The sequence below is a fragment of the Coturnix japonica genome, chromosome 2, assembly GCF_001577835.2.
Source record: "Coturnix japonica isolate 7356 chromosome 2, Coturnix japonica 2.1, whole genome shotgun sequence".
NCBI classification, from domain to species: domain Eukaryota; kingdom Metazoa; phylum Chordata; class Aves; order Galliformes; family Phasianidae; genus Coturnix; species Coturnix japonica.
Genome location: NC_029517.1, coordinates 3,702,862 through 3,716,602, shown reverse-complemented (window position 1 = coordinate 3,716,602; position 13,741 = coordinate 3,702,862). Strand labels below are relative to the sequence as shown.

General features: G+C 44.2%; 1 protein-coding gene across 1 annotated transcript in view; it reads right to left on the bottom strand.

The window, feature by feature from the left end:
* CRHR2 (corticotropin releasing hormone receptor 2) overlaps positions 1 to 13,478 on the bottom strand; it is a 107,954-nt gene extending 94,476 nt beyond the window's left edge. The window contains exons 1-2 of the mRNA XM_015852925.2: positions 13,380 to 13,478; positions 4,728 to 4,821 (exon numbers count right to left, since the gene is read on the bottom strand). Of these exons, the coding sequence (XP_015708411.1) occupies positions 4,728 to 4,821; positions 13,380 to 13,445 (160 nt within the window). The 5' untranslated portion in view covers positions 13,446 to 13,478. The remainder of the gene's footprint in view (positions 1 to 4,727; positions 4,822 to 13,379) is intronic.
* Positions 13,479 to 13,741: the final 263 nt, after the last annotated feature.

The following is a 13,741-nucleotide window of genomic DNA, read 5'->3' as shown; positions in this document are numbered from 1 at the left end:
TCCAATTACAGCAGCACAGATAAAACCTCCATAAATAAAACTTAGAAAACTCGGATTTTGTTCAAACAAAGCTCCGAGAAGACAGAAATTATGTAAAAACAAAACTATTCACCAAGCCTGCAAAGTCCATCTTCTCACAAATAGTTACAAAAATTTGTTTATAGATGTTTGCACTTGTGACAAGTTCAGTGAAGCAGATCTGTCTAGGGACATAATCAATGAACTAAAAGCATTTAATGAATCATCAGCTTCAGAGTGAGAGAAACAATGTACTTAGTATTGAGTCTTCATACCTTTTCTGACCAAAAAGGATGGGAAATCATTTTCTGCAAATAAACTTGACAATTTTTCATGCTTAAAATAAAGCCTTACAATTATGTATCTTTTTCTTCTACGTGAATATTTCAAATGAAAGTTAAGAGAAATACAATGCCTATAATAGAGGTTACATTAAGTTACACATTCAATTGGTTCTCTAAGTAAAGCATTCAAATTTTCATGTCAACAAGAGACCCACATTTTAGGATGCTACTGTTTCCCAATTCCTATGGTTTTGTCACCACTCTACACAAACATACACATCCATGTACTCTCCTCAGTGCTTTTCCAAACTGGAAATGGAAGTAGATCCATGCTACTTCAGTGGTACTCAAAGGTCAGAAATAACCTGTGCAGAGAGTGCTTATTTATGGCACAAGTTTGATGAGATCCCCTGTGGGATCTTTAAGATATTCAAGGAAGAATAAGAACACAACTTTTAGGATCTTCCATGGTTTGCCTTATTTGAAGCACTGGAGAAACCCCCACTGTCCCAGCAACAGGACAAAATGATGGAAATATCTAAATGGAGTTGGGTTAATTGATAGGTGACCAGCAACATGAGGAGTCATGTGTTGGAATCCAACATCGGATACATCCCTTTCATACACTGAGACGGTCCCTCTACTTACAGCTTCCTCAAAGACTTAAGAAGACAACATTGTAATAGAATAGTACAGAGTCTGTATACATGGGATCCTATATCACTTAAGAGATTTATGCCCTCTCTGGGGGACACCAGTCTTTCACCATAGTACAAAGTGACCAGAACAAGGACGAGGATCCAGTTAAACAAGAGGAAGACATCATTTTATTCTTTCAATGAATCCCAGAACTTCACGAAATAAAATGCATGACACATCTGACCTACTGTCTCAAATTTAGTGGCTTGTCTGAATAGCTTTAACTACCATAAATGCAAATTACCATCTTCAGTGTGAGTGAAGGATAAGAGAGGAAACAGAAAATGTAATTCTTATATTAACAAAGCAACTACAGTGGCACTGGCTATTCACCTTCTTGTTAAGTTTTGGAAAGAAAATCCTATTTTCAGATGAATCCACTTTTGACGAGGTCTTAAAGATTGTGTCCAAACAAGTAAATGGACCAAGAAGTGGAATAACAAGACTTTTACAGAGGTTAAAAGTGAATAGGAACAGATGGAAGACAGGACTTGTAGTCTCTAGTGGAAATATGGAAGATGGGGACGTGTGAAAAGAAGCACGACAAAACCCACTGAAAAGAAAACAACATAACAAAACCCACATTACTATGAATAGAGGACCCACTTCCTCTGAATAAAAATTCAATCTATAGCTCAGTTTATGTATCAGATGAGATATATAGGGTTACAGTCAACTGGTCAACTTGGATATTAATGTAATTCTAGTCACAGATATGAATGGACTACAACATCAGGAACACCTTCAGCTGAATCACTGTAGAATAATCCAGTCATTTCAACCAGTATATCTTTCATATGAAAGAGAAGTGAGAATGAAATGAAATTCCTCTTCAGGTCCACAAATACACAATCCCAGCAAGCTCAGAAGCTGCACCCAAGCAGTCATGAAGGTATTATCGAGGTATTTTTCAAGGAAACAAAACCCAAAAGAGAGAGTGAGCTCTACTGCCTTTCACCTCTTCAACTGCTTGGTTTAAATCACTTCAGACTGAATTTACAGTGCCATTCACTGAGCAATTTGTTGCACTTACACATAAATGAAAATCTCAAAGCCATTCTGTCCCATCTGTTTGGGAGGGGGAGGAAATTAACATATTGGACTAATTAACAGCACCTTCTGGAAAAGAGACAAGGAATATATCCAATTACAAAACTTGCATATTTCTGTTCTACCAGCTATAAATAAAGATTGTTCAATATGGCTCTCCTTGGTTTATTTATTTATTTTTGGTGGATTTACTTTCCTCTGTCAAAGACTGTATCTGCACTGTGTCAAAGACTGTGAGCCAGAGAGAAAACTCAGACATACATACAACGGTTCTGGTCTGATCTGATTCTGCACACCTGTAGTACTGGGCAGAGGACACCAAAGTTTCAGTGTGATACATCCTTGCTTTTATGAGGGGCCAAAATTCAGTAACCTAATTTTGGATATCAGTGGAGACAGCGTTCTTCATTCTTTCATCCCTTTAGAGGATTAAAAAAAAGAACATTTCAAAAGCATATCTCTGACTCCTTCTAGATCCTTTAGGATGAAGTCATGCTCTGCAATTTGGACTAGAACTTCACTGATTATAAAAAGGAGATCTCTGTACTGTAGACCTCCATTTTTCATGAGAAGACTCATAGCTGAAAAGTACAGACCTTTCTGAAGATCCTGCAGTTGTCTCATAAGACAAGAGGAGCACACAATGTTTAGAAGCACTGGGTAGGTGATCCACTGACACAAAGGAAAACATACACCAGTATGTCCCACAGTTATGCTTCAATCTACACCTATGTCCAACCTGCCTGAAAATGAAGCATCTCAAGGGTTTGCTACTTGTATAAGCCCACGCACAAATAAGGATCATAGTATTTTTGAAGCACACTGCAGGAACAGCTGTGGTCGCGAGCATCACAAGAAGGTATATTCAATAAACACTTTATAAAGGTATGTTGGCTTGTCTCCACATAACAATTGAGTTATATTAAGTCTAGGATAGTGCTTTACCTCTTTGATCGGTGCTACCTTACAACAGTAGAGCAATCTAAGAGACTTCTGTGACTTATCCCTACCTTATTTATCTCAAAATCCTATTACAATAGTTGCATTCAGCTTGAGAAGATGCCTTGCATTCATAGATGGAAATAACCCGGAAAATTAATCTTATTGTCAACAATTGAGAAGTAAAATGTTTGCCAACTTTTAAGACAGTCTGCTGTAAAATTTAATTCTTAACAATGAGAGCTCAAGAAATGAAAGAATAACTATGAATTACTGAGAGATTGACAATAGTGTTTACAAAAACACTCAGAAGTCAAAGAACACCTGAAAGAAAGGTCCAAAATTATGGAAGCTTTCACAAAACCTCATTTATCTTTCCTTTGTTTCCAGCCACAAAATGGAACAGTCGGTCATTAAAAGTTATACAAGCAAATATGCCACAAGGCAGTTGCTCCCTAGAATACAATGGCACGAGTTACAGAGCTCAGGCTAGATTCATAATACAGGTCAGTGCACCCATTTATATGCAGATGAAGAGGCAGTCAAAGCAACACAACTTTCAGACTTCAGTCTGATCAGGATATTCAGATCAGTTTACTGTCCTTAAGTCAAACACAACTGATCTGATATACTACATGGAATGACTTTCTCTTCCTCGAACCTCGTTTGTGTTGTCATTTCTCTAGGCTGGAGAACTAGCTGATTAATAACAAGACAATTTAAGTTCCTCCCTCTATGAGGATTTACTGTGGGAAAGCAGCAAAAAACAACCTTACATCTGCCCCCAGGAGAACCACTCATTGCAGGACCCTCCAGTCCTCCTGCAAAGCACTGACTGACTTTGAGCGTCCCTCTTCTCCTCCTGAAGAAAAGCCAGACCCAGATTCACATCTCTTACCAAAACATTTTTGCGCTAATGCATTTTAGCCAAGAATCAAACATATGAATCAATGCTTTGCTCTGCTTTCAAAAATTGGAATAAGGAAAGCTTTAAATCCTCCCCATATCCTTATATCCTCCTTAGTCCCTCCTTCTGTCTGCATTCACCTTATGAAGAATCTGTGATACTCCATTTTCCCTTCAACCCGCTGCCCATTCCCCAGTACTAACTGTACGGTCCTCTATCAGAAAAGACTCATCTCCTCACCTGAAAAGTTAAGAGTCAGGCTTTGGAGACTTCAGTCCAGGAAATAGAAATTATAAAGTTAAAAGGTTAGACATGTTTTGATTTGGAGGACAGATGTCTTTCACAGAAGAGAATCCAATGGCTTGATTGAAATGGTCCAAGGTTCATCCCTAGCTTATATAAGCTGCCAGCCAGGTTGGAGAACCTGGTTCTTCAGGGAATGCCATACAAGGACAGGATTTGACTACCATGGCCACCTTTGCCTGTCCATGCAGCTCCTGGAGAACTGCTGACAGCCTGTGATGCTGAATCCAGACCAGTCCAGACATAGGAGCTGTGGAAGTTGTGCCCCTCAATGATCTTCTTGGTGTCGACTCAACAGATCAAGTTACGAAAAAGGGCTGCCATTATTACTTCACTTGAAGCCCTTTCCAGGTGTGCAAAATGCAGTTTTCTTTCCACATCACACCACTGTACGTTGCTGCCAATGAAATTTCAAGGCTGGAAGCACTATGTTTATCTCAGCAGGGAAAGATGTTCCTGGAGCAAGGACACTTTGAAAACAGATCCTACAGTAACAAGAAGCCACCGAGAAACAGAGAAATAAATACCTGTGACATTGGCGTGGGCTGACAAATCTTCACAGTGCTTTTCCAGCAGAACAGACAAGGGCAGGTTCACAGAAGATTCACAGTGGAGAACTATCTGGATGGACAGACAGAAGCAATGCAAAACAAACAGTAAAGCAGCAGCAAAGGGCAGAATTTCTTAATCACAAACACAAACCCACCCAGCACTTCACAGCAGTTCTCATTCATAATCAGTTCGGGTACAAACATTCCCTTGTGACAGAGGAACTTCTGGTTATAGTTGCTTTGGATTGTGACAGTGGGTTTCATTCATCTGTCTAAAGACAGACATCTACAAATGAACCACCTACACTTGTGGCAGCTACTCAATGGCCTTATCAACACTCAGGACACAATTTTATCTTACCTAAGAGTATATACCAACAATGGAGCATATTAATCAAGTCCCATTCAATTCTATTGGCCAAACTTCTTTATCAAATACAATTAAAAGCCTACCAAAAGATGGTTACACAGTCAAGAGATGCAGGAATTACCAAAGAGCAAGGATGAGCTGCTGGCACAGCTGCCCAGAGAGGCTGTGGATAACCCATCCCTGGAGGTGTTCAAGGCCAGGTTGGATGGGGCCCTGGGCAGCCTGGGCTGGTATTAAATGTGGAGGTTGGTGGCCCTGCCTGCAGCAGGGGGGTTGGAGCTTTGTGATCCTTTGTGTCCCTTCCAACCTGAGCCATTCTATGACTCTATAATTCTATAATAAAAGGCTTGAAATAAGTGCTTCCACTGACTGCACAGGGAAAGGTGGCATCCCCTTTAATGTGATCCATTGCTCTGTTGTCCAGCAAAAAACACACAAGTTTCTGACCCTCAGAATGTGAGTTCTGAGCCCTGGACTGTGGGCAAGCACTAGTGAGAGTAAAAGTAGCATCATCAACATGGGCACTTAAGGAAGCCGCAGGTTCAAGACAGGACAATAGCACCAAATAGATTACATTCAGAAATGAAACCAAGAAATACATTGTCATTTTCAAGCTTGAAAATTAAAATTACAGAAGAGCCCATTGCAGACAAAGGACAGAAACCAATAGAATTACACATCTCAACATGCAGCTGAGCTGGGAGCAAGAGAAGCTCTTGAAAAGCCCTCAAGGAAAGGCAGCGCTAAAAAGTGCTGAGAAAATTCAGGAGTCACACATCAATGACAGAAACCTCCATTTTCATACTGTGAAACAAAATCTTTCTGACTTCTTCTGAAGGGACGTAAAGCCTTGGCAACAGACAAAATGCCTCTGCTTTTCTACTTATGCAGAATGACTAACATAATACGGGGGAACAGCCACACTCTGTGAATACTGACACCATATTTCAGTGCTTCCAGATGCGTTAAGTGACTGCGGAGCCCTTTTTATATCACCAAATTCCCTAATGCTCAATAAGAAGTGGAATGAATGACCGCAACAACAGAATACATCAGCAATATTGGTCTGGAAAGAACTTTTCTTTCAGTATCACTTGTATGTATTTCTCACTCTGCCATTATTTTACAGAATAGGAGGTCTTGGAAAGCAAACAAAAAAATCCCTTCTCAAATTTGATTCTTTTTGAACAAATATCATGATTTCCAGCAGGAAGATTTAAACCTCAGCTGCCCATAGTAAAGCCTTGCAGACTGGTGGCCATGCATGGTCAGGACAAGGAGATGGGGAAAGTCCAGGGCTGCCTTCCTGCAGGGACAGCACTCCAAGCAGACTCTACAGTGGTTGTGTCAGACCCAGCCACGTGAGCTGACATAGCAGACGTAATTCGTCCCTTCTATCTCCCTACCCTTCCGCCTCCTCTTAGGCCAAAGCACTTGGCTCACTTCAAAGAAGAAACTTGAGACATCTCCATGCACTGTAAATACACAGCATGTTCAGCTGTCCGCTTCCTAAGATGACGGGAAAGAACAGACAGAGGTCAAGTTTAGCACAGCATGTGTAGGAACGAAAAAGGTTAAATGTCACATTTGCTTTAGGGTCAACTTGGGTTCACTTGGCTAGAAGGGAAATGCACCTTCTGCTTCTTATGTTACTTTTGCTTTCATTTTCTCTCCACCAACCACAGCGAACAGCTCTCTTCTGTATGGTATCTTTCAAAGAATGTATTTAAAGCAAGCAAACTCTAACCATGAATATTTAAAACTATTTATAAAGTACGCAACAATAATAAAGACCAGCAAAAAAAGGTGTTGCCTCCTCTTGATTCCTACTAGAAGACTGCATTTCTCTTAAGCCCGTTCCAAGTCCTCTTCCCACCAAGTCAGTTCGGTGTTGTCTTGCTTATTAACCTGAAATGACTACCTTAATTTCTACTGAGGACATCTACAAACAAACGAAAGCAATGCACTGAGACAGAGATTAAAGTGAAAAGGAGTCCCTTATGGTCTTATCAGGTGCACCAACAGGTTTATTCTTACTGCAGAACAATGTAAGGAGCCTTTGGTCAATGTCCTGCCTCTCCTGTGGTTATCTTCTTAGATCTTTTCCCTTGGCCATGATTATTGCTCTTCATTAATCCATGACAGGTCTTTACCTCACACCAGTGCGAGGCACAATCAGATGAACTCACCACAAGATCACCTCTGGATATGGGAAAGGCAAGTGAAAAGGGAGAGAATCTAAGAGACAGCAACATACTACCCTATTAATTACATTAGAAGTTGTGAGTCTCTGATGGTAAATGTGCGCTCTTCCTCTGAAGAGGAAAGGTCTCAGAACCCTGCAAAATCCAACACTTATTTACACAGTGTTGTTCTTCTAAATAGTGAGAAGTATATCAAACAAATTATCACTGATAACCGTGATTCACTAACACTGGGGAGGTTGGTTTCTTCTTTCAAACACAAAGAAATGTTTACAGTAACACAGACAAGTCCAAATCTGTATGAACAGGGCCCAAAACTGTCAGTACAGACATGAACGGATGGCATCTTGAAATTTAACTATATCGTAATAAGAAGCAGCAGAGGATGAAGTCAGCATGACTGGAAAGAGCAGGAAAGAGCTGAAGTGAGAAAGGATGACACACAACAGTGCAATATTTGCCATCAAGATAAGGGAGGGATGCCCGGGAGGCAATGAATGCCAAACATGGACAGATGCATACACTCTTCTTTTCCATTCTCATATAAGAACTCCCAGATGCCGTATTTCAGTTGTCTAATAGCAGCCAACTTTTTAGAGAAAGCTGTTAGGGATATCTGCTGCAGATAAGTACATTCAGTGACATAAATCCCTACTAAGTTACCTCTAGACACCAACTTAAGTGCATCCTTCATGGCTAGAGAAGACACAAACCCAACGTGATCTTATGAACATACTGATCAAGATAAAGCGGCTTTCCAACACCAAACTGTGCTGGAGTTACCAACCACAAAACATGCATTTGGTCCACAGCAATCAAGACTAAGATCCATCTTCTATCTCCACTGCCACACAAAGCTTCAGGCTACAGTAGGTATCTATGACCCATAAAGTCTCATCCCAAGTATAGATCCGTGGTGCCAGATTAGACATCAGGCAATTCAAATAAATCAGTATGAGAAATCCTTCTGTTCCAAATACAGTCAGGGAGCTTCCAAGGCAGGTGGGCAGCAGGCAAGACTTACAGGGCCTCCCATCACCAGTGTTTGTCTATGAAAACAGATGCTTTGAGGATAGAGGAGAGAGGAGAGGAGGGGGTGGCACTTTCCTGTCCTGCAGTTCCTCTGCACCCAGTATGTATGCAGGAGAGATGGTCACTCAAGGACAGAGCTGGAAGGCCATCACACTGGAAAGATTTTGCTTGCTGAAGAACCACAAGAAAAAAGATATTCAGTCCTACGCTTAAGATACCTTTGGCCTTTCCCAGCTCTGTTACTTAGCTTTGCTTAACGCAGCAGCATTTGGCTGCACGCAGTCATTTGGCTCTGCTTCACCAGAAAAATAATTTCCATTTGTGACAGAAGGTCTAAACAGAAGTTTGCACAGCAATCTGCAACCTGAGGCCTAAGCCAGCTAAGGTTACAGTAAAAGGACAGATTGCTAGCACAGTTCAAGGAAAAGCCTCCTTTTCGAGTCATCCTTCAGCTCTTTCACCTCCCTGTCATTACTTGCCTCTAAGTTAATCCTGGCGGCTACATCAAACTGTGCTGCCAGCTACTGATCCCCAGCTGAGCTGGGTGATGCTGCTCTATGATCTTAGTGCCCGGCAGGTACTCTGCAGCTCTTTCAGGAAGTCTGGAGAAGCAGAATTGTACAGCTGCAAGGAACGGGAAATGTGATCTCAGTTCAATAAAGCGACCACACGCACGTTTAGTTCTGAGCACGAAATGAAATTCAGAAATCAATTAGAAAGTCTCGAGCATCTGCTACACTGAGACAGCAAGTAAATAGCACTGCTGTCTTCTGAGCTTGATGTTACACCTTCATTAAGCATCTGCCTATGTGCTCTGCTGATTAAGGGTGATGGGGAGACGTTCTTCACCCACTGAGAGCCGTGCATGCACTGTGTGCCTTGCTGAGTCACAGCATGCAAAGGGAAACAGCTCAAAGCCACCCATCAGCTGGATTTGTCCGCTTACTGTGGATATCCTGCTCAGTATCTGGAAGGGCAGTGAGTCTTTCACAGTTCTGGCTTCACATCAGCCCTTATCCAAAGTCTTTAGACTAGGACCACAACTAATTCCTTCCCACTCTTCCCACCTAGTTTATATTACGATGATTCCTCTCAGCATCTCAGATGTGATTCATCTCACTCACTGACCTCAGAAGTCATTGCTTTAAGTTCCCTAATACTTAATGGAAGATCAAAGCACTATCAAGGCACAATCCTTAATATTCTTTTGTTGTTGTTGTTGTTGGAAATAAAGAAATATGGAAAGCTTGCTAGGACTTGAAAATATTCACGAAATACAACAATATTCATGAATATTTTGTGGAATTTGCTTGCTGGGGAGTTGTTTACTCTATGAAGGGTCTCTCAAGTTCACAATGGTCTATAGCTCATCATCCAGCAGAGACTACAAGAGGCAAGAAGAGGAAAGATCCTCACTCCTGATTGGGAGCTCACCTACTCAAAGTCCTGTCGTGTGCTCCAAGCCATCACTCTGGCCTTCCCCCCTACTTTGAAAGAGGTGCAGCCTGGCACCCGGATGTCCTCACTCCCAAGACATGGAAACTGCAGGAGCAGCACAGCAGCTCCAGGGCCTGCAACAGAGAAAGCTGAACAGTTTTGTCTATGATGTCCACATTACAAAGCTCTGCCAGGGTTTTTGGCTCACACACCATCCCTCTGCTCCTGCTGGCATGAGACTTCTGAAACCCAAGCTATGGCCGGGCTGTGGGAGCCTGCTACTGCCACTCAAAGGGAACTGATACTTCAGTCCATGCACTGAGATGCCTGCTAGCAGAGCCTGGCTGCCAGCCCTGCAGACAGCCTGTTCAGGTTTGTCAACACACTTCCTTTAATTCACTTTCGTCTCCTTCCCTCCTTCCTCCCACAACTTCCTTTCCACTGGAAAAGCCACCCCTGGGAGATGACAAAACTAAGGCAGTACCCAGATATCAGCATCACAAAGCCAACAGTGTCCCAGGGACTTGAGTAACAGCAAGAGAAATTACCCCAAAGCCCTCATGGGCAGGTGGATCCCTTCCAGTCCTCTGGCACTTCAGCTACTATTACCAGGGCAAGCGTTTAGCATCATAGCGAGGCCAACTAATGTATTTTAATCTCCATTGGCATTGCTCACTATTTACTTTCCCAGCATACATATCTCAAAGTGGATCATTATTCATCCAGTATTATGTAAAACTTGGTAGAACTTCCATTAGTTTCACTTTCTCACGGCTCCGTTGAAGAAGTATTTTTCACCTCTTGACATCCCAAAGGCATTTCCTCTCTTATTTAGAGAGAACAAGCCACCTTTCCGTACAAACACACTCCATTTATTTGCTTGTTCCCAAAGAAACACGGCTTCCAAGTTCTCCACCCATTTAGATCCACAATAGAGCTGCTGGCATGAGCCTTGTCAGAACAAGGTGTGCATGGGCAGCACGTCCCCAGCCTTACCCAGCTATGAGCTACTCATGAACAGGAGGTCAGGACAGGATGTCACAGCCTGTCTCTGCCAAGCAATGCTGCTGTCACTACACAGCCCTTCCCAAATGGCCTTTGTTGGGATGCTGCAGGCAAGCAGGCCTGCGAGTGCTGATCTAAATGATCCTACATCAGGAACTGGTCAGTGCTTCCAAAAGCAGGACATGCTGTAAGCCAGAGACCATTGCAGCCCACTGCACTGCAACAAGGAGTGCAATTCTCCTACACTGGGATGTGCTCAATGAAATTCAAGCAGCCATTGATGTGAAGCTGCACTTGCAGGCTGACTCTCAGTGTTAAATAACTAGTTCCTACTTGTCTTCCTTTGTAATAAGGGCTATAGCAAAGCTTACCAAACTCTTCAGAGAAAGAAATAAAGGTAAAAGACATAAAGCTCTGTGCCGAACCCTTGCCAGCTCAAACCAAATATAGCTATTTTCAAAGCTATTCAGATATAAAGAAAAGGATTAGCTGTGAGGGAAAAACAAGTAATTCCATACAAAGAAACAGGTTGATAAAGCCAAGCAGCAGCGAGCGTTTAGTTGTCAAGGCTGGCTATTAGGAATAGAAAGATGAGGAGGCAAAGAGGATGCTTCTGCAAGGCCTTGGCACATAGCACTGCATAACTGGAGAGGGGGCAAGGAGGTGCCATGGGGCCACCGCAGAGCTCCGGCTTCACATCTGAGAATTCATGCCTGCACTTCACATGGGAACAGCTGACACCTGAGTTCAGAAGTGGTACGGGACAAAAGAAAGCTGTTTACAGCACAGAAAGGAAAGGAAAGGAGAAATGTTTCCCTCTCCTTCATGGAAGGAGAGGGAAATGTGAATTACTGAAGTGTCGTTTACTGGATATAAGGTTTACAGTGAAGCAAAGTAGCACCTCCCCCAGCAGATCCATTTTTCCAAACTCCACAACTATATATGTACATTTTTCTAACAGCGATGTGTTATTTTAATGTCTTTTTCAACAGCATGATGAGCAACACACAAATCAAAGGGAACACAGAGACACTGCTCCTTTATACACAGGTATTGCCCACTGTCCCGGTGCCTTCATTGTGAATCTCTACCAGCAGGATCCTGCAGTCATCTCCAGCAAAAAGAAAGCTGAGCTCAAAGCAGTGAAGAGTTTGCTTAGAGGAAAATGCCTCCCTTGGGCGCTCAGAGCTCTGAGCAATGGAAGTAAAGCACGCTCCATGGGAGCCAATAAATCAAACAGCGCAAAGGTCTGTTTTAAGCACTTAATCATTTACACTGTTAAATGTTTAGAATGGTTCCTGGCTACATTTTTGCCCCAAGCAATCTAGCAGTATCTCAAACAGTTGCCGGGAATGACCTGGGAGTGAGGCTGCTCTGTGGACAGAGCTCAACATGCAGTTTGTGCACTGTTTTAGAGGCTGAAGGAGTTGAGTAGTATGGGCACGAGCCGTGCTTGGGCATTCGGCCTGAAGACTGAATGGCTGTCCTGGCAATCTTAATGTACAAGCAGAGGTAACAACCTATGTGAGTGTAACTCAAGAAGTGTGGATCTGATGGTCCTTGCTCTACCCTGTCCTTCTTCATCAGCCCAGGTCCCCATCCAACCTGACCTTGAACACCATGGACAGGGCACCCACATATATCATATATATATATCATATATATACTCAGAGTATACCCCAAGTGAGCATTCATCTCCAAACAAACCCCTCTTGGCATTGTATGTGACTCCTTTCTTGCAGGGCAACTAAAGAAGCCAGCCACCCAAATTCACACAAACAATTCCAATGCAAAGCTGCAGGAAACTGAAGGGGGGAAAAAAAGAAAGGCCACGTCCATAGATTAGATCTACAGGGGAAACACATGGTGGGTTTTATTCACTGTCAAAGAATGAGTCTGGCAGCAGCGGGCACCTGGGTGCTACTGATAAGCTCATAGCAAGGAGTCCTCTCTATGTGGGAACTGAAGTGCTGCTGTGGACTGATGGAAAGCACAGTGAGGATGATGAGAGCAGTCCAGAAAGCTTTTATACTGTTGTGGGAGCTGCCACCGTGAATTAGGAGGATTAATGCACCTCCTGCACACCTCATACACACACACAGCCTGCCCGGCCGACCCTATTTGCTGCCTCATCATGATGGTGATGGAGAAGGATCGGAAGGAAAGATCTCCCTGATGCTCTAAAGTTGTTACAAATGCTTGGGCAGATGGGAAGGGCTTGAGAAAGCGATGGAAACGGAGCCACGTGTTGAGAGGAGAGCAAGCAGGGCACGGGGCTGCGGCAGGGCACTCCTTCATTGCTAATGGGAATACAAGGAGAGTCACGGCACAGCACGGGGGCTCTGAAGGGACCCACGGATCAGCAGCCACGGGGATATCGTGGAGCTGAGGCCGGGGTCTGTGCGGGGTCTGTGCGGGACCGTCCCGCAGCGCCGAGGGGACGGGAAGGAGCCGCACGGCTGGGACGCACTCCGTGCTCCCTCCCGGACCCAGTGGGCTCCTGGCGGGGCGTGGGGAGCCTCCCGCTCACCCTCCCACCCCTCTCTTCCCCACTCCTCCCTCCCCAGCCGGTGCACTTACGGGCAGGAGAAGGAGCGCGGCTGTGGCCGCCGCCGGGAGGCTGCGCTGCGGCGCCCGTCCAGCCATGGGGCCGGAGGGGCTGCGGGGGGCTGCGGGGGGCTGGCGCTGCCCTCTCAGCAGCTCTGCCCCTCTGCTGGCATCTCTAACCCCCCTCCCTCCCACCAACCCCCCCCCGATGCTGCCCCTCACCGCCGCCCCGCTGTCGGACCCGGTGCCGCCGGCGCGTCCCAGGGCAAAGCCCCGCAGGGAGGGAGGGAGGGAGGGAGCCTGGAGGGGGAGCCGAGCCCGCCCTCCGCCCGAGGCGCTGCGGGGATGGAGGAGGACGAAGCCCCCGGGGAGCGCGACCCCAAAGCTACCAGCAA